The sequence below is a fragment of the Drosophila novamexicana genome, unplaced genomic scaffold, assembly GCF_003285875.2.
Source record: "Drosophila novamexicana strain 15010-1031.04,08,12 unplaced genomic scaffold, DnovRS2.1 tig00000512-arrow-arrow-pilon, whole genome shotgun sequence".
Taxonomy (NCBI): Eukaryota; Metazoa; Arthropoda; class Insecta; order Diptera; family Drosophilidae; genus Drosophila; species Drosophila novamexicana.
In genome coordinates, this window is record NW_020824809.1 from 1343964 (window position 1) to 1362175 (window position 18212).

Genomic DNA, 18212 nt, shown 5'->3' on the forward strand with positions numbered 1-18212 from the left:
AACGAGACACATGCTCAGTGTGTTTTTAACAGTGACTGTGTAAAGTTAGAATTGTGAAAGAAAGATGGCTCGTACTAAGCAAACTGCTCGTAAATCAACTGGAGGAAAGGCTCCTCGGAAACAGTTAGCTACTAAGGCAGCACGTAAAAGTGCTCCAGCAACTGGTGGTGTGAAGAAACCTCATCGCTATAGGCCAGGCACTGTTGCCCTGCGTGAAATTCGTCGCTACCAGAAGAGCACGGAACTGCTTATTCGCAAGTTGCCGTTCCAGCGTTTAGTACGCGAAATTGCTCAGGATTTCAAGACCGACTTACGTTTCCAGAGCTCGGCTGTGATGGCTTTGCAGGAAGCTAGCGAAGCCTATCTAGTTGGCCTATTCGAAGATACAAATTTGTGTGCTATCCACGCTAAGCGTGTCACCATCATGCCCAAGGACATTCAACTGGCCAGACGTATTCGTGGGGAGCGCGCTTAAGTTATACCTCATCCTTAAAACATAAATATCAAACAAATCGGTCCTTTTCAGGACCACAAAATATTCTAAACAAGGAGATTGATATTTTCGTATCAATATATTAAATACCGAAGTGCAGTCGAAAAACATTGGTTAAAAGTCAAACAAAACTGCATTTTCATTTTGTCTTGAATAAAAAAAGCTCGGACCTCGAGCCTGCCAAACAAACAATTTTGAAATGGAAAGGTCGCCAAATACAACATTATATTAAATAGCTTTATAAAATGTGACAATAAGCAAATAGGGCATTACAGTATTTGCTTCACCTCATTGTATCTTAACGATAAATCCATATGCATATTATTTAATATTTAACCGAAAACTCAACTCCATTATATTCCACCGACAAAATATATGTTGATGTATAGATAATTTTCTGAATAGGTGTATAAAGCATTTGGTTTGGTCCTCATCACCGTAAATAAACATAATTTTTAATTTTTCTTCAATCAATTGTGCTCGAAAATAAATTAACTAAGGATCTAATGGATTTTTCGCTACACAGAAATGTCATATGGATTTCGCATGATATTTTATTAATTTAGTTTCAACTATATTAACAATTTGTTTTACTAAATGGAATAATCTTTCATTTCCTTTTTTTTTTTTAATTGATATTAACTGTTAAAGACAAAATTAGATTTGTCTGAAGCGTTTTATATTGATTTCATTGTAAACTTGCCTGTTTTTAACAGCTAAGGCTTATGTTAAATAGATATTTAAAATAGTAGACTTAAGATATATTTAAATTAATAGTTGAATTTGATTAAAGAATTGTTGAAATATTGTATATAAATGCATAATATTTCAAGATTCATTATATTTTTATTAATAATCGTGTTTTTTGCTCGAAAACGTTTTTCGCCAAGTCTCAAAGTTAAACTTTGACTGGCAATTAAAAATCATAAAATCATGTTAAATACACTAAATAATTTATATTGTATTGTTTGAATATTAAACAAAATATTTCAATTCATATTCACAACGATTTCCAAGTATAAACTTTTGTAAATGACCATTTAACAAGTATGTAATGACGACGCATTGAGTAACAAACGTTCAATACCAAAAACATTCTCGTACCACCGTCCTCCTCGATTCTCACTCAAACGGGTGAGCATGGCATATTTCCGTTTTCACACCAAAAGTATTTTCAGTACACTAAAGTAAGGTAAAGATCAAGAAATGTCTGATTCCGCAGTTGCAACGTCCGCATCTCCTGTGATTGCCCAAGCAGCCTCAGGCGAGAAAAAGGTGTCTACTAAAAAGGCAGCAGCCACACCAAAGTCAAAGAAGTCAACAGCTCCCCCATCGCACCCACCAACTCAGCAAATGGTAGATGCATCGATTAAAAATTTAAAGGAACGTGGTGGCTCATCCCTTCTGGCAATTAAAAAATATATCGGTGCTACATACAAGTGCGATGCCCAGAAGCTAGCCCCGTTCATTAAGAAGTACCTAAAGAATGCGGTTGCGAATGGAAAGCTGATCCAAACAAAGGGCAAGGGTGCCTCTGGTTCGTTTAAACTATCTGCATCCGCTAAGATGGATCCCAAGCCAAAGGCCTCCGCTGTCGACAAGAAAGCTAAGAAGGTGAATGCTTCGCCGGCAGCAGCAACTAAAAAGAAGAGTAGTACGTCAATCACGAAGAAAGCAGCGGGTGCCGCTGATAAAAAGCTATCAAAGGCCACACCATCCAAAAAGAGTGTTGAGAAAAAGAAGGCGGACAAAGCAAAGGCTAAGGATGCGAAGAAAACGGGAACCATAAAGGCCAAGCCTACAACAGCAAAGGCTAAATCAAGCGCAATAAAGCCAAAGACCCCAAAACCTAAGACCACAACTGCTAAACCGAAGAAAGTCGTGTCGGCTACGACCCCGAAGAAAACTGCTGTCAAGAAGCCAAAAGCGAAGACTGCATCTGCAACGAAGAAATAATTTGAAATTGCTAACTGCTCGTCAGCATGTGCAAATTTCTAATATTGAAATTGGTTTTCCAACAAAGCCCTTTTAAGGGCTACAAATACGATTTTCTAAGAGAAAGAATTTTTCTTTTTGTCTACATCGGCATATATGTTAAGTTAGATTGGACTTCAATTAGATTGGACGTCAACTTATTATCATTCATCATTGTAAATATCATATATGTTCTTTCCTCATTCATTCCACCGCACAATAGATAGAAAAAGTTCCATAAATACTAAAGATTCTCTAAAGACCGAATAGGCGGAAAGTGTACTCTAATATTTAAGATAATAGAAAAGTTCTTATAACGCAGCCAGAATGCATATTTGGATTTTTAAATATTTTTAATTCCTTGAAAAAGAGATTTGTGGCCCTGAAAAGGGCCTTTTGCTTCCCGTACAATGTACAATGTACATCTAGCTGAATTTTACTTGGAGCTGGTGTACTTTGTAACTGCTTTTGTTCCCTCACTGACAGCGTGCTTGGCCAATTCGCCGGGCAGCAAAAGACGTACTGCGGTTTGGATTTCCCGACTGGTAATAGTTGAGCGTTTGTTGTAGTGAGCCAAACGGGAGGCCTCGGCAGCAATACGCTCGAAAATGTCGTTAACAAAGCTGTTCATTATGCTCATCGCCTTTGACGAAATGCCGGTGTCAGGGTGGACCTGCTTGAGCACTTTGTAAATGTAGATAGCATAGCTTTCCTTCCTCTTGCGCTTCTTCTTCTTGTCATTCTTGGTAATGTTTTTTTGAGCCTTACCAGCCTTTTTGGCTGCCTTCCCACTTGTTTTCGGCGGCATTATTATTCACAAACGTTCACTTTAATTCACTTCACAAATGTTTGACACTTGGGGTGTGTTGCTTCGCATTTATACTTTTTTTCGAGCGACGCTTTCATGTTTATATCACGTTCAACTCGCATCTCTAAAACTGAAGAAGTAGGTAGTTGGAAAAAGTATAAACATAATGGATATGTGGTTGGATGTCAGAAACATTCGATAGTTGTGTGTAAGCAGTGAAACAGTGAAATAAGGAAAATACGAAAATGTCTGGTCGCGGTAAAGGTGGAAAAGTGAAGGGAAAGGCAAAGTCGCGTTCTAACCGCGCTGGTCTTCAGTTTCCCGTTGGTCGTATTCACCGCCTCCTTCGTAAGGGCAACTATGCTGAACGTGTTGGTGCCGGTGCTCCTGTCTACTTGGCTGCCGTTATGGAATATTTGGCCGCTGAAGTTTTGGAGTTGGCTGGCAATGCTGCACGCGACAACAAGAAAACTAGAATTATCCCTCGCCACTTGCAATTGGCCATTCGTAACGATGAGGAGTTAAACAAACTGCTTTCGGGCGTCACCATTGCCCAGGGCGGTGTTTTACCCAACATCCAAGCAGTTCTGTTGCCCAAGAAGACGGAAAAGAAGGCATAATTTACTAGTAACTAAACAAAAAAAAAAGTCGAAACCAACCGTCCTTTTCAGGACGACCAAAAATATTAAAAAAGAGATTATCTTTTCATTCGATAGGGTATCTGAAATCGATTTAATAATACAAAGTACATCCCAGCTCAAAAGTACAGTCGTGCTAGTCGATAAAAATGTGTGTATCGAATGCGGTTGTCTTTTGTGATAGATTAAAAACAAGCACAAAATATGTCTTTTGTGATAGATTAAAAACAAGCACAAAATTTGTAAAACAAACGAACATCGGTGAATCTTGTCGATTGCTGGAGCAGTGCCGGGAGCGGTTGATTCTTAGATGGAGAAGCGTTTGACAGCTTGACCATTGCTCTGGGCGTTGTTTTACCCAATATCCAAGCAGTTCTGTTGCCCAAGAAGGCATAATATTGAAAAAAAGGCATAATTTGCTAGTTAACTAAACAAAAAAAAAAGACAGCGGATAAAAGTTGACAACATCACATTTTAGACATTCATATGATCTGTGCTAGCGTGTTTCATTAAGGTTAAGGTTAAGAATTAAACGTTTTTGATCTCTTAATAAAACGGATTGGTGGTCCTGAAAAGGACCGATTGGTGTCAACATAAATTCTACATTTTCTTTTTAACCGCCAAAACCGTACAGGGTACGGCCTTGTCTTTTCAGCGCGTAAACAACATCCATGGCTGTGACTGTCTTCCTCTTGGCGTGCTCGGTGTATGTGACCGCATCACGGATAACATTTTCCAAGAAAACTTTTAGAACACCACGAGTTTCCTCATAAATAAGACCAGAAATACGTTTTACGCCACCACGACGAGCTAAACGGCGGATAGCTGGTTTCGTGATGCCCTGGATATTATCACGCAACACTTTGCGATGACGTTTGGCGCCGCCTTTACCCAAGCCTTTGCCACCTTTACCACGACCAGTCATTTTTCACTTTATATTTTTATTCTACTTTACACCACGAATGTCACAAAGATACTAATGCTAGCTCTTCAGCCAGCGCTTATATTTATACCAAAAATATCCAAAACTCGAGCGAGTAAAAAAATATTTCCATCTCGCTCACACACTACCCTCGTAACATATTCGGCAAAGCGGCGAACAGCAAATATCTTTCGTTCTCTTTCTAACTTATCACTCATGTTCTATATAAGCGATACACAAACGAGACGAACGGTTATTGTGTTTTTAACAGTGACTGTGTAAAGTTAGAATTGTGAAAGAAAGATGGCTCGTACTAAGCAAACTGCTCGTAAATCAACTGGAGGAAAGGCTCCTCGGAAACAGTTAGCTACTAAGGCAGCACGTAAAAGTGCTCCAGCAACTGGTGGTGTGAAGAAACCTCATCGCTATAGGCCAGGCACTGTTGCCCTGCGTGAAATTCGTCGCTACCAGAAGAGCACGGAACTGCTAATTCGCAAGTTGCCGTTCCAGCGTTTAGTACGCGAAATTGCTCAGGATTTCAAGACCGACTTACGTTTCCAGAGCTCGGCTGTGATGGCTTTGCAGGAAGCTAGCGAAGCCTATCTAGTTGGCCTATTCGAAGATACAAATTTGTGTGCTATCCACGCTAAGCGTGTCACCATCATGCCCAAGGACATTCAACTGGCCAGACGTATTCGTGGGGAGCGCGCTTAAGTTATACCTCATCCTTAAAACATAAATATCAAACAAATCGGTCCTTTTCAGGACCACAAAATATTCTAAACAAGGAGATTGATATTTTCGTATCAATATATTAAATACCGAAAAATATTGGTTAAAAGTCAAACAAAACTGCATTTTCATTTTGTCTTGAATAAAAAAAGCTCGGACCTCGAGCCTGCCAAACAAACAATTTTGAAATGGAAAGGTCGCCAAATACAACATTATATTAAATAGCTTTATAAAATGTGACAATAAGCAAATAGGGCATTACAGTATTTGCTTCACCTCATTGTATCTTAACGATAAATCCATATGCATATTATTTGATATTTAACCGAAAACTCAACTCCATTATATTCCACCGACAAAATATATGTCGATGTATAGATGATTTTCTGAATAGCTATATAAAGCATTTGGTTTGGTCCTCATCACCGCAAATAAACATAATTTTTAATTTTTCATCAATCAATTGTGCTCTAAGAGATAATTTCTGAATTTCGAAAATAAATTAACTAAGGGTCTAATGGATTTTTCGCTACACAGAAATGTCATATGGATTTCGCATGATATTTTATTAATTTAGTTTCAACTATATTAACAATTTGTTTTAATAAATGGAATAATCTTTCATTTCCTTTTTTTTTTTTAATTTATATTAACTGTTAAAGACAAAATTAGATTTGTCTGAAGCGTTTTATATTGATTTCATTGTAAACTTGCCTGTTTTTAACAGCTAAGGCTTATGTTAAATAGATATTTAAAATAGTAGACTTAAGATATATTTAAATTAATAGTTGAATTTGATTAAAGAATTGTTGAAATATTGTATATAAATGCATAATATTTCAAGATTCATTATATTTTTATTAATAATCGTGTTTTTTGCTCGAAAACGTTTTTCGCCAAGTCTCAAAGTTAAACTTTGACTGGCAATTAAAAATCATAAAATCATGTTAAATACACTAAATAATTTATATTGTATTGTTTGAATATTAAACAAAACATTTCAATTCATATTCACAACGATTTCCAAGTATAAACTTTTGTAAATGACCATTTAACAAGTATGTAATGACGACGCATTGAGTAACAAACGTTCAATACCAAAAACATTCTCGTACCACCGTCCTCCTCGATTCTCACTCAAACGGGTGAGCATGGCATATTTCCGTTTTCACACCAAAAGTATTTTCAGTACACTAAAGTAAGGTAAAGATCAAGAAATGTCTGATTCCGCAGTTGCAACGTCCGCATCTCCTGTGATTGCCCAAGCAGCCTCAGGCGAGAAAAAGGTGTCTACTAAAAAGGCAGCAGCCACACCAAAGTCAAAGAAGTCAACAGCTCCCCCATCGCACCCACCAACTCAGCAAATGGTAGATGCATCGATTAAAAATTTAAAGGAACGTGGTGGCTCATCCCTTCTGGCAATTAAAAAATATATCGGTGCTACATACAAGTGCGATGCCCAGAAGCTAGCCCCGTTCATTAAGAAGTACCTAAAGAATGCGGTTGCGAATGGAAAGCTGATCCAAACAAAGGGCAAGGGTGCCTCTGGTTCGTTTAAACTATCTGCATCCGCTAAGATGGATCCCAAGCCAAAGGCCTCCGCTGTCGACAAGAAAGCTAAGAAGGTGAATGCTTCGCCGGCAGCAGCAACTAAAAAGAAGAGTAGTACGTCAATCACGAAGAAAGCAGCGGGTGCCGCTGATAAAAAGCTATCAAAGGCCACACCATCCAAAAAGAGTGTTGAGAAAAAGAAGGCGGACAAAGCAAAGGCTAAGGATGCGAAGAAAACGGGAACCATAAAGGCCAAGCCTACAACAGCAAAGGCTAAATCAAGCGCAATAAAGCCAAAGACCCCAAAACCTAAGACCACAACTGCTAAACCGAAGAAAGTCGTGTCGGCTACGACCCCGAAGAAAACTGCTGTCAAGAAGCCAAAAGCGAAGACTGCATCTGCAACGAAGAAATAATTTGAAATTGCTAACTGCTCGTCAGCATGTGCAAATTTCTAATATTGAAATTGGTTTTCCAACAAAGCCCTTTTAAGGGCTACAAATACGATTTTCTAAGAGAAAGAATTTTTCTTTTTGTCTACATCGGCATATATGTTAAGTTATACTTCAATTAGATTGGACGTCAACTTATCATCATTCATCATTGTAAATATCATATATGTTCTTTCCTCATTCATTCCACCGCACAATAGATAGAAAAAGTTCCATAAATACTAAAGATTCTCTAAAGACCGAATAGGCGGAAAGTGTACTCTAATATTTAAGATAATAGAAAAGTTCTTATAACGCAGCCAGAATGCATATTTGGATTTTTAAATATTTTTAATTCCTTGAAAAAGAGATTTGTGGCCCTGAAAAGGGCCTTTTGCTTCCCGTACAATGTACAATGTACATCTAGCTGAATTTTACTTGGAGCTGGTGTACTTTGTAACTGCTTTTGTTCCCTCACTGACAGCGTGCTTGGCCAATTCGCCGGGCAGCAAAAGACGTACTGCGGTTTGGATTTCCCGACTGGTAATAGTTGAGCGTTTGTTGTAGTGAGCCAAACGGGAGGCCTCGGCAGCAATACGCTCGAAAATGTCGTTAACAAAGCTGTTCATTATGCTCATCGCCTTTGACGAAATGCCGGTGTCAGGGTGGACCTGCTTGAGCACTTTGTAAATGTAGATAGCATAGCTTTCCTTCCTCTTGCGCTTCTTCTTCTTGTCATTCTTGGTAATGTTTTTTTGAGCCTTACCAGCCTTTTTGGCTGCCTTCCCACTTGTTTTCGGCGGCATTATTATTCACAAACGTTCACTTTAATTCACTTCACAAATGCTTGACACTTGGGGTGTGTTGCTTAGCATTTATACTTTTTTTCGAGCGACGCTTTCATGTTTATATCACGTTCAACTCGCATCTCTAAAACTGAAGAAGTAGGTAGTTGGAAAAAGTATAAACATAATGGATATGTGGTTGGATGTCAGAAACATTCGATAGTTGTGTGTAAGCAGTGAAACAGTGAAATAAGGAAAATACGAAAATGTTGCAACGTCCGCATCTCCTGTGATTGCTTAAAATCAAAGCGAACGCGAGTTTGGAAACGTGTTGAACACGTGACAGTGTGAAACCGCATTGAACGCGAGTTTGGGAACGTGTCGAACACGTGTCTGTGTGAAGCCGCGTTAAACGCGAGTGTGGGAACGTGTCGAACACGTGTCTGTGTGAAGCCGCGTTAAACGCGAGTGTGGAAACGCGTCAAACGCGATTGTGGATACGCGTCAAACGCGATTGTGGATACGCGTCAAACGCGAGTGCTAGTGCATGATAACCCTAAAGTGGCAAAAGTAATATATAATATATATATATATTAAGATTATTTTAATGCTACTTGAAAACACTTTTTTCCTACTTACAACCTTCTGCTTAGATGTAGGCTCTAATAGCGTCACTGACAAAATTAGCTGTGAAAAGGGGCACAGCTGGCCGGACTGGCAAATAAAACACCTCCATCGGTCGGTGATGCTATTTAGAAAATTGTATCCTTTAACTAGGCTTTTAGCATAAAATTCTATTGTATATTCTATTGAATAATGAGGAAGACACTCGTTTTGTCGACCATTAATAAATAAATAAATTTAAATCTGAAAAAATAAATAAATTTAAATCTGAAATTTAAATCTGAAATATAAGTGATATGGACACAGAAATAAATATTACGGCCACAAGTGACGAACAATGCGACCCGATCACAAATTTCGGAAAAATTAAAATAAACGGAAGTGGTAAAGTGCAAAAAAGCAAGTCGGCATTGCACCTAAAAAACCAAAGAAAAGTGCATCAATCACCGTATACAAAAAACAAAATGGCAAGTGCAAAATACAATAACCAACAAGCTGATCTCAACGAGCAGGAGAACGCATGTGGTAAACGCAGCCGCACCTCATCGATATCATCGCTTAGCTATGATGAATACACCGATGAGGAAGCCGAAATCAATGACATACAGGAAAATTATGACGATCTCGAAACAACTGAGGGTGTGTGGATGAAATCCACAGAATACCACTCAATAATGGAAGAACTAATGCGTCTCCGAGCACAAGCAGCCGGTTCTGCTAACGGGCCAGAAGCAATCTCGAAGAAACACCAAGGAATTCAAAACCAGCTGAAACACCTAAAAATACAAGCAACGGCAAAAGCATTCGATGGCAACAAATTTGCAGCTCTCGCCCAGCTAGACGAAAACGAAGCCACGCAGGACGACGAGTTCCCAGAACTGGGCCCGTCCAAGCCCAAGAAAAACAAGAAATCAAAGGGCCAGAAACCAGCCACTCCAAAAGTAGCTGACGATATGGACATTGATGATGACCCAGAGGAAACCACCGTGATAGCCCCAACCGCACCAAGGGTAGAATTACCTGGACCATCCAAAACAAAAGAGACGAAAACCAAGACGTCAAAACTACCCATTATAGCGACATATAATGTGAACCCAAAGGAACTGACGGGTATGTTGCGACAAATAATGAAAAATGAGCGTTTTAGACTTAATATAATCAACAAAAATAGAACCCATGTCAATGTCTTTACCCTTGAAGATTTCCAAGAGACTAAGAAACTGTTAGACCTTAATCAAAAAAGCTACTATACTTACACCCCCAAAGAACTTAAGCCTTACTCCATAGTTATAAAAAAATTACCTCAGCAAATCTTCACAGAAGATGAAGTTAAGATAGCAGTACAAGAAACCTGCCCAGACCTGAAAATCATTAGCGTCAAACCATTTAAAAAGAACTTCTGGCTGGTACAAATAGAAAAAACAGAAAAGGCCAAAACAATATACTCCATTAAAAGCCTACTTAACTGCAAAATAAAAATCGAGGCGCTCAAAGCCGAAAAGAAAATAAAACAATGCCACAACTGCCAACGGTATTGCCATGTCGCAAGCAATTGCAAAATGCAGTATAGATGCATCAAATGCACTGCTGACCATGCCCCCGGGCAATGCAGTATCAAAAAAACTGATAACCCAGCAGACAACAATAAAACACAATGTGTCAACTGCAAGGGTCAACACACAGCAAATGCTAATATCTGCCCGGTCAGAATAGCAATCACCACCAAACTCGAAAATAAGCGAAGTAGCGCTGAACAAAGAAATGTAAAAAAAATTACCAAGGCCACTACAGCACTCACTGCAAGCAAGATTAAAAATAATGTCCCATTCGCCTCACTTTTCAAAAAAACAAATGAGGTAAGGCCCGACTCTCGTCAGCCACAACTCCCAAAAAACATTATTGTCACCAACCCGGCACTAAAAAAACATCTCGCTAACAATCTGGCCCCAAAGCCACAAGCAACAAATCTCTCGCTTGAGACCATCAACAGTGATAGTGTCCAAGCCTTCGGCAAAGATATTTTCACCTGCATAAACATCATGCAGAAACTCACAAAAAAATACCCCACAAACCAAGCCCAAGATGAGTCAGAAGCTCGCAAAATAAAACAAGCCCTACTACTAGACTTCCTTATTCAAATTGCACAATAAAAATGACCTCCCTTAAATGTATCTTCCAAAACGTTAATTCACTCATCTCACTACAGAAGAGGCATGAGTTCGACCAATTCCTAAACAGACATAGGCCAGACATAATGCTCATAGCAGAGCACCGTCTAGGGAACAGAAATACCGCAAAACTTTCCCAATACCAATTCATAAGGCAAAATGTGAAAGCTACCCATACAAGACATGCGCAACGTCACCCAGAAAATGGTGGTACGTCCGTCGCCATATGCGTTAAAAACGGCATACAGTTTGAACGATTAGATATCCCGCCACTATGCTATATCGAAGCCGTGGCAATTAAACTTTCATACAAAGACTCGCTCAGCAACACCCAAAGCTTTATAGCAGTCTCATTATACAAACGGCCCAAAGACCCACTTCTCACTAACGACATGAATACGCTATTCAACTCATTGCATCATACTGGAAATGGTGCCCAAATAATTATAGGTTGCGACCTAAATGCCAAACACCCTAGTTGGCATGTACCTGACTATAGCCCAGCCCACATAAATAACGCCGGTAAAAACCTTCAAACCTGGCTTCTAGGACAACCCAACTTCGTTCTTTACCCCCCCAAAGAACCTAGTCGTCCCAATAACTCTAACAACCCATCCTCAATAGATTTCTTCATATCCTCTATAGACCTCCAGACAGAAAATGGTTCCCTCTGCAACACAACAGATGAATTCCCATCAGACCATCTCGGGGTTACCCTAAAAATACAACTGGGCCAATACACACTTATAAGCACAGACCCAAAAAAAGTACATAGATTCGACTGCATAAACACAGATATATGGAACTCTATTCTCTTAAGAAATCTCAGACCAATTACGATATCTTCCAACCTAAACCCTCAAGAAATAGATGCACACATTGAAGAACTTAATACAGCACTTAACACTGCACTGGACTCGCCAGATGCCATCCCCAAAAGAACTATACATCCATCCAAGCCCTATAACACAGTCAAACTAAGCGCACAGTGTCTTGCTCTTATCAAGCAGAAACGCATCATTAGAAGATACCTCGTTAGGCGCCAACACTCACTATCATTTGACGAAAAGTCACAGCTTAAATCCCTAATCTCCGACCTCACAATCCAAATCAATAGCCATATCCACACTAGCAACCTACGACATGTAGAAACCTGCCTGAAATACATAAGGCCAAGTAAGATTAGCTTAAAAACCCTAAGACATAGTAACCCAAACCACCAAACAGACGAGCCGCTTAAACACGACATCCACTTAACAGCCACTGAGCATAATGAAATCGACATTAACGTTCCTATCGTTATTAAGTCGAAATTCGAAAAAGTCAATGCCCTAGCGTGGTCATTCGAGCAAATCCACAAGCAGAATGACTACATGTCTAATGGCAGCCCCGAGCTTAGGCAACACACTGCCCGCATAAATAGGCGAGTCGGCACTATAGCACAAAATCCCTCGCACATACCAAACTACATAATCAATTTTGATCCCAGCCGAAGAGCAGACGGCAATTGGGAAAACTCGGAAGAGCTCGGCTTTACAAACGCCAAGCAACTTCTCGAGTGGGTCAAACAAAAAAATAGCAAAAAAACCATGGGCCCAGATGGTATTAATAATTACCTCCTAAAACATTGCAATATGCTAGTCCTCAAACACCTAGCAGTCATTTTCAATCATTGCTTTAATTCAGGCTACTTTCCAAATGCCTGGAAATGCAGCAGAATAACTCCCATACTAAAACCTAAATCAAACCCACAAAGCCTACAAGGGTACAGGCCAATCTCAATCCTCTCCGCAATTAGCCTCCTATTCGAAAAAATGTTAATGGCACAAATCAAAAAACACTTAGACTCCCATCAAATACTTAAACCCTATCAGTTCGGTTTCAGGGACAACCTATCTATTAGCAACTCATTAGCTGTCGCAAATTCCTTCATATTTAGCAACATCGCTAGACAGCGTGCTACAATCGCATGTGCCCTTGACTTCGAAAAAGCTTTCGATACGGTTTGGACGAACGGCCTCATATACAAAATGAACAACATCTTCCGATTTAACCCAAATACCACACGTATTATCCAAAACTACCTTACAACCCGTTCTTTCTATGTCGCCAGCCCAGACGGCATAGAGCAATCGCTAATCCGCGAAATAACTGCAGGAGTGCCGCAGGGTTCCCTCCTAGCACCAATATTATATAACATTTACCTCGCTGATCTACCAGCCTTCATACAGATCCCCACCTCAACCTCGACAGCGCGTATTCAGCCGCTCATCTACGCGGACGATATCCTTCTACTATCCTCAGGTGCATGGATAGCAAGCGCAGAAATGGACCTCAATAAATATCTAGACCAACTATGCAAATACTTTGCCAAATGGCGACTTAAGCTTAACGCTAATAAGTGCGAGGGATGTATTTTCAAGGGCAATACAGAAATACAAATCAGATCAAAAATAAAATACCTAGGAGTCATATATGATGAAAAACTCAAATTCCAAGAGCACATCGAACATACCCTTAAGCGAGCAAAAATCCAACTGCACCAAATTCATCATATCTACAAGCCTTTAAATGAGAACCCATCCCATCCGAATGCCCAATTGATCAAAATAGGTTCACTTACCTATAAGAAACTAATCCAACCAATCCTAACCCATGGCCACATCGGTTGGTTCAATATTAAATCCAGACAAATGGAAAAAATACGTCTTTTTGAAAGACGCATCCTACGCCGTGCCTTAGGGAAACGCTCCCTCATACCCAACTCACACAACTACATATCAAACTCAAAGCTATACAAAATCGCAAATACCATGCGAGTAGACACCCTCATATTTAAAATAATCGAAAAGTTCCTAGAACGAAACCGCAACAGTACAAACCAACAAGTATTAGATAGCATAGAGCAGATCCGGATACCGGTCGGATTCTCAACAGACCACCTAACCATAAACCATATAAACAGTCTCAAAGAGAAGGGCATAATACGCGACTCTCAGAACAACCTAATATTCTACCACAGAAAAAGGCAGTCCATCGACCCTAACGATGGACTTGCTTACAACATTAAACAATAAAAAACAAAAAAAAAAAAAAAAAAAAAACAAAAAATGAAATGCTCATCTTATTATTATTTGTCGCAACATATCCCCCCCTTTTTTCTCCCTATCTTCTATTGTATAAATATTTCTAACCTCCTATCTCTTCCTCAATCCAGTTATCTAGTTCCTAAGACCCTTGTTATTACAAATTAAGCTAGTTATAAGACAAAAACAAACAAATCCAAATTAACATTACGAAATCCAGGTTTTTACTCAAAACGAGTCTTTCCTAGGAATATATATATATACACAATAAAGTTACTCAACTATACCAAAACATAAACCTTAAGAACTATAATCTAAATAATAATAAGTAATAGAATTAACGCCTGGATAAGCTAGAAGCGCAAGGCAAAATGAAATGTAAAACCTAAAATTAAGTTAACTTGACTTTGTCAATCAAGACTGTACTTATGAATAAGGTACCAAAATGTATTACCATGAAACCTACTGTGACCAATAAAAACTGAAACTGTTTTCACACCAAAAGTATTTTCAGTACACTAAAGTAAGGTAAAGATCAAGAAATGTCTGATTCCGCAGTTGCAACGTCCGCATCTCCTGTGATTGCCCAAGCAGCCTCAGGCGAGAAAAAGGTGTCTACTAAAAAGGCAGCAGCCACACCAAAGTCAAAGAAGTCAACAGCTCCCCCATCGCACCCACCAACTCAGCAAATGGTAGATGCATCGATTAAAAATTTAAAGGAACGTGGTGGCTCATCCCTTCTGGCAATTAAAAAATATATCGGTGCTACATACAAGTGCGATGCCCAGAAGCTAGCCCCGTTCATTAAGAAGTACCTAAAGAATGCGGTTGCGAATGGAAAGCTGATCCAAACAAAGGGCAAGGGTGCCTCTGGTTCGTTCAAACTATCTGCATCCGCTAAGAAGGATCCCAAGCCAAAGGCCTCCGCTGTCGACAAGAAAACTAAGAAGGTAAATGCTTCGGCGGCAGCAGCAACTAAAAAGAAGAGTAGTACATCTACCACGAAGAAAGCCCCTGGTGCCGCTGATAAAAAGCCATCAAAATCGGCAGCAACCAAAAAGAGTGGTGAGAAAAAGAAGGCGGACAAAGCAAAGGCTAAGGATGCGAAGAAAACGGGAACCATAAAGGCCAAGCCTACAACAGCAAAGGCTAAATCAAGCGCAACAAAGCCAAAGACCCCAAAACCTAAGACCACAACTGCTAAACCGAAGAAAGTCGTGTCGGCTACGACCCCGAAGAAAACTGCTGTCAAGAAGCCAAAAGCGAAGACTGCATCTGCAACGAAGAAATAATTTGAAATTGCTAACTGCTCGTCAGCATGTGCAAATTTCTAATATTGAAATTGGTTTTCCAACAAAGCCCTTTTAAGGGCTACAAATACGATTTTCTAAGAGAAAGAATTTTTCTTTTTGTCTACATCGGCATATATGTTAAGTTAGATTGGACTTCAATTAGATTGGACGTCAACTTATCATCATTCATCATTGTAAATATCATATATGTTCTTTCCTCATTCATTCCACCGCACAATAGATAGAAAAAGTTCCATAAATACTAAAGATTCTCTAAAGACCGAATAGGCGGAAAGTGTACTCTAATATTTAAGATAATAGAAAAGTTCTTATAACGCAACCAGAATGCATATTTGGATTTTTAAATATTTTTAATTCCTTGAAAAAGAGATTTGTGGCCCTGAAAAGGGCCTTTTGCTTCCCGTACAATGTACATCTAGCTGAATTTTACTTGGAGCTGGTGTACTTTGTAACTGCTTTTGTTCCCTCACTGACAGCGTGCTTGGCCAATTCGCCGGGCAGCAAAAGACGTACTGCGGTTTGGATTTCCCGACTGGTAATAGTTGAGCGTTTGTTGTAGTGAGCCAAACGGGAGGCCTCGGCAGCAATACGCTCGAAAATGTCGTTAACAAAGCTGTTCATTATGCTCATCGCCTTTGACGAAATGCCGGTGTCAGGGTGGACCTGCTTGAGCACTTTGTAAATGTAGATAGCATAGCTTTCCTTCCTCTTGCGCTTCTTCTTCTTGTCATTCTTGGTAATGTTTTTTTGAGCCTTACCAGCCTTTTTGGCTGCCTTCCCACTTGTTTTCGGCGGCATTATTATTCACAAACGTTCACTTTAATTCACTTCACAAATGTTTGACACTTGGGGTGTGTTGCTTCGCATTTATACTTTTTTTCGAGCGACGCTTTCATGTTTATATCACGTTCAATTCGCATCTCTAAAACTGAAGAAGTAGGTAGTTGGAAAAAGTATAAATATAATGGATATGTGGTTGGATATCAGAAACATTCGATAGTTGTGTGTAAGCAGTGAAACAGTGAAATAAGGAAAATACGAAAATGTCTGGTCGCGGTAAAGGTGGAAAAGTGAAGGGAAAGGCAAAGTCGCGTTCTAACCGCGCTGGTCTTCAGTTTCCCGTTGGTCGTATTCACCGCCTCCTTCGTAAGGGCAACTATGCTGAACGTGTTGGTGCCGGTGCTCCTGTCTACTTGGCTGCCGTTATGGAATATTTGGCCGCTGAAGTTTTGGAGTTGGCTGGCAATGCTGCACGCGACAACAAGAAAACTAGAATTATTCCTCGCCACTTGCAATTGGCCATTCGTAACGATGAGGAGTTAAACAAACTGCTTTCGGGCGTCACCATTGCCCAGGGCGGTGTTTTACCCAACATCCAAGCAGTTCTGTTGCCCAAGAAGACGGAAAAGAAGGCATAATTTGCTAGTTAACTAAACAAAAAAAAAAAAAGACAGCGTATACATTTGTAAATAGTCGAAACCAACCGTCCTTTTCAGGACGACCAAAAATATTAAAAAAGAGATTATCTTTTCATTCGATAGGGTATCCGAAATCGATTCAATAATACAAAGTACAGTCGTGCTAGTCGATAAAAATGTGTAATATTGTCTTATGGAATGCGGTTGTCTTACTTTTGTGATAGATAAAAAACAAGCACAAAATATGTAAAACAAACGAACATCGGTGAATCTTGTCGATTGCTGGAGCAGTGTCGGGAGCGGTTGATTCTTAGATGGAGAAGCGTTTGACAGCTTGACCATTGCCCTGGGCGTTGTTTTACCCAACATCCAAGCAGTTCTGTTGCCCAAGAAGGCATTATGTTAAAAAAAGGCATAATTTGCTAGTTAACGAAACTAAAAAAAAAAAAGCGTATTCTTCGTAAATAGTTGAAACCAACCGTCCTTTTCAGGACGACCAAAAATATTTAAAAAGAGATTATCTTTTCATTCAATAGGGTATCCGAAATCGATTCAATAATACAAAGTACATCTCAGCTCAAAAGTACAGTCGTGCTAGTCGCTAAAAATGTGCAAATTGTCCTATCGAATGCGGTTGTCATACATTTGTGATGGATTAAAAACAAGCACAAAATATGTAAAACAAACGAACATCGGTGATTCTGGTCGATTAATGGAGCAGTGTCGGGAGCGGTTGATTCTGAGATGGAGAAACGTTTGACGCTTGAATACATCACATTTTAGACATTCATATGATCTGTGCTTGCTTCTTTCATTAAGGTTGAATTAAACGTTTTTGATCTCTTAATAAAACGGATTGGTGGTCCTGAAAAGGACCGATTGGTGTCAACATAAATTCTACATTTTCTTTTTAACCGCCAAAACCGTACAGGGTACGGCCTTGTCTTTTCAGCGCGTAAACAACATCCATGGCTGTGACTGTCTTCCTCTTGGCGTGCTCGGTGTATGTGACCGCATCACGGATAACATTTTCCAAGAAAACTTTTAGAACACCACGAGTTTCCTCATAAATAAGACCAGAAATACGTTTTACGCCACCACGACGAGCTAAACGGCGGATAGCTGGTTTCGTGATGCCCTGGATATTATCACGCAACACTTTGCGATGACGTTTGGCGCCGCCTTTACCCAAGCCTTTGCCACCTTTACCACGACCAGTCATTTTTCACTTTATATTTTTATTCTACTTTACACCACGAATGTCACAAA

At 39.6% G+C, this 18212-nt stretch overlaps 11 protein-coding genes across 11 annotated transcripts; 6 read left to right on the forward strand and 5 right to left on the reverse strand.

Moving 5' to 3' along the window:
- The first annotated feature begins 46 nt into the window (after window positions 1–46).
- LOC115762022 (nucleolar and coiled-body phosphoprotein 1-like) lies at window positions 47–5549 on the forward strand. Its single transcript, XM_030704089.1, has 3 exons — window positions 47–473; window positions 1716–2376; window positions 5135–5549. The coding sequence occupies exons 1-3, from the start codon at window positions 65–67 to the stop codon at window positions 5547–5549; spliced, it is 1485 nt and encodes a 494-aa protein (XP_030559949.1). The 5' UTR covers window positions 47–64.
- On the forward strand, window positions 1697–2501 carry LOC115761954 (histone H1.2-like). Its single transcript, XM_030703993.1, has one exon. The coding sequence runs from the start codon at window positions 1700–1702 to the stop codon at window positions 2447–2449; it is 750 nt and encodes a 249-aa protein (XP_030559853.1). The 5' UTR covers window positions 1697–1699; the 3' UTR covers window positions 2450–2501.
- LOC115761952 (histone H2B) lies at window positions 2847–3290 on the reverse strand. Its single transcript, XM_030703991.1, has one exon. The coding sequence runs from the start codon at window positions 3273–3275 to the stop codon at window positions 2904–2906; it is 372 nt and encodes a 123-aa protein (XP_030559851.1). The 5' UTR covers window positions 3276–3290; the 3' UTR covers window positions 2847–2903.
- Window positions 3414–3895, forward strand: LOC115761951 (histone H2A). The gene has a single exon (XM_030703990.1). It carries the CDS (start codon window positions 3521–3523, stop codon window positions 3893–3895), a length of 375 nt encoding a protein of 124 aa, XP_030559850.1. The 5' UTR covers window positions 3414–3520.
- Window positions 4527–4853, reverse strand: LOC115761953 (histone H4). Its single transcript, XM_030703992.1, has one exon. It carries the CDS (start codon window positions 4836–4838, stop codon window positions 4527–4529), a length of 312 nt encoding a protein of 103 aa, XP_030559852.1. The 5' UTR covers window positions 4839–4853.
- Window positions 5550–6781: 1232 nt separating the features above from the next.
- LOC115761946 (histone H1.2-like) lies at window positions 6782–7586 on the forward strand. Its single transcript, XM_030703982.1, has one exon. The coding sequence runs from the start codon at window positions 6785–6787 to the stop codon at window positions 7532–7534; it is 750 nt and encodes a 249-aa protein (XP_030559842.1). The 5' UTR covers window positions 6782–6784; the 3' UTR covers window positions 7535–7586.
- A 340-nt stretch (window positions 7587–7926) lies between these two features.
- LOC115761919 (histone H2B) lies at window positions 7927–8370 on the reverse strand. The gene has a single exon (XM_030703937.1). It carries the CDS (start codon window positions 8353–8355, stop codon window positions 7984–7986), a length of 372 nt encoding a protein of 123 aa, XP_030559797.1. The 5' UTR covers window positions 8356–8370; the 3' UTR covers window positions 7927–7983.
- A 5869-nt stretch (window positions 8371–14239) lies between these two features.
- Window positions 14240–15556, forward strand: LOC115761878 (histone H1.2-like). The gene has a single exon (XM_030703879.1). The coding sequence runs from the start codon at window positions 14755–14757 to the stop codon at window positions 15502–15504; it is 750 nt and encodes a 249-aa protein (XP_030559739.1). The 5' UTR covers window positions 14240–14754; the 3' UTR covers window positions 15505–15556.
- A 368-nt stretch (window positions 15557–15924) lies between these two features.
- On the reverse strand, window positions 15925–16338 carry LOC115761880 (histone H2B). Its single transcript, XM_030703881.1, has one exon. It carries the CDS (start codon window positions 16321–16323, stop codon window positions 15952–15954), a length of 372 nt encoding a protein of 123 aa, XP_030559741.1. The 5' UTR covers window positions 16324–16338; the 3' UTR covers window positions 15925–15951.
- A 201-nt stretch (window positions 16339–16539) lies between these two features.
- LOC115761879 (histone H2A) lies at window positions 16540–17046 on the forward strand. Its single transcript, XM_030703880.1, has one exon. It carries the CDS (start codon window positions 16569–16571, stop codon window positions 16941–16943), a length of 375 nt encoding a protein of 124 aa, XP_030559740.1. The 5' UTR covers window positions 16540–16568; the 3' UTR covers window positions 16944–17046.
- An 807-nt stretch (window positions 17047–17853) lies between these two features.
- LOC115761844 (histone H4) lies at window positions 17854–18180 on the reverse strand. The gene has a single exon (XM_030703826.1). It carries the CDS (start codon window positions 18163–18165, stop codon window positions 17854–17856), a length of 312 nt encoding a protein of 103 aa, XP_030559686.1. The 5' UTR covers window positions 18166–18180.
- Window positions 18181–18212: the final 32 nt, after the last annotated feature.

What these genes read in the sequence shown, in the direction of transcription:
- LOC115762022 (XM_030704089.1), top strand. Translation starts at nt 65, where the DNA reads ATGGCTCGTACTAAGCAAACTGCTCGTAAATCAACTGGAGGAAAGGCT. An exon ending in TATTCGTGGGGAGCGCGCTT is followed by an intron (nt 474 to 1,715) that starts AAGTTATACCTC and finishes CTGATTCCGCAG; the next exon opens with TTGCAACGTCCGCATCTCCT. An exon ending in GCTAAACCGAAGAAAGTCGT is followed by an intron (nt 2,377 to 5,134) that starts GTCGGCTACGAC and finishes GAATTGTGAAAG; the next exon opens with AAAGATGGCTCGTACTAAGC.
- LOC115761954 (XM_030703993.1), top strand. Translation starts at nt 1,700, where the DNA reads ATGTCTGATTCCGCAGTTGCAACGTCCGCATCTCCTGTGATTGCCCAA.
- LOC115761952 (XM_030703991.1), bottom strand. Translation starts at nt 3,275, where the DNA reads ATGCCGCCGAAAACAAGTGGGAAGGCAGCCAAAAAGGCTGGTAAGGCT.
- LOC115761951 (XM_030703990.1), top strand. Translation starts at nt 3,521, where the DNA reads ATGTCTGGTCGCGGTAAAGGTGGAAAAGTGAAGGGAAAGGCAAAGTCG.
- LOC115761953 (XM_030703992.1), bottom strand. Translation starts at nt 4,838, where the DNA reads ATGACTGGTCGTGGTAAAGGTGGCAAAGGCTTGGGTAAAGGCGGCGCC.
- LOC115761946 (XM_030703982.1), top strand. Translation starts at nt 6,785, where the DNA reads ATGTCTGATTCCGCAGTTGCAACGTCCGCATCTCCTGTGATTGCCCAA.
- LOC115761919 (XM_030703937.1), bottom strand. Translation starts at nt 8,355, where the DNA reads ATGCCGCCGAAAACAAGTGGGAAGGCAGCCAAAAAGGCTGGTAAGGCT.
- LOC115761878 (XM_030703879.1), top strand. Translation starts at nt 14,755, where the DNA reads ATGTCTGATTCCGCAGTTGCAACGTCCGCATCTCCTGTGATTGCCCAA.
- LOC115761880 (XM_030703881.1), bottom strand. Translation starts at nt 16,323, where the DNA reads ATGCCGCCGAAAACAAGTGGGAAGGCAGCCAAAAAGGCTGGTAAGGCT.
- LOC115761879 (XM_030703880.1), top strand. Translation starts at nt 16,569, where the DNA reads ATGTCTGGTCGCGGTAAAGGTGGAAAAGTGAAGGGAAAGGCAAAGTCG.
- LOC115761844 (XM_030703826.1), bottom strand. Translation starts at nt 18,165, where the DNA reads ATGACTGGTCGTGGTAAAGGTGGCAAAGGCTTGGGTAAAGGCGGCGCC.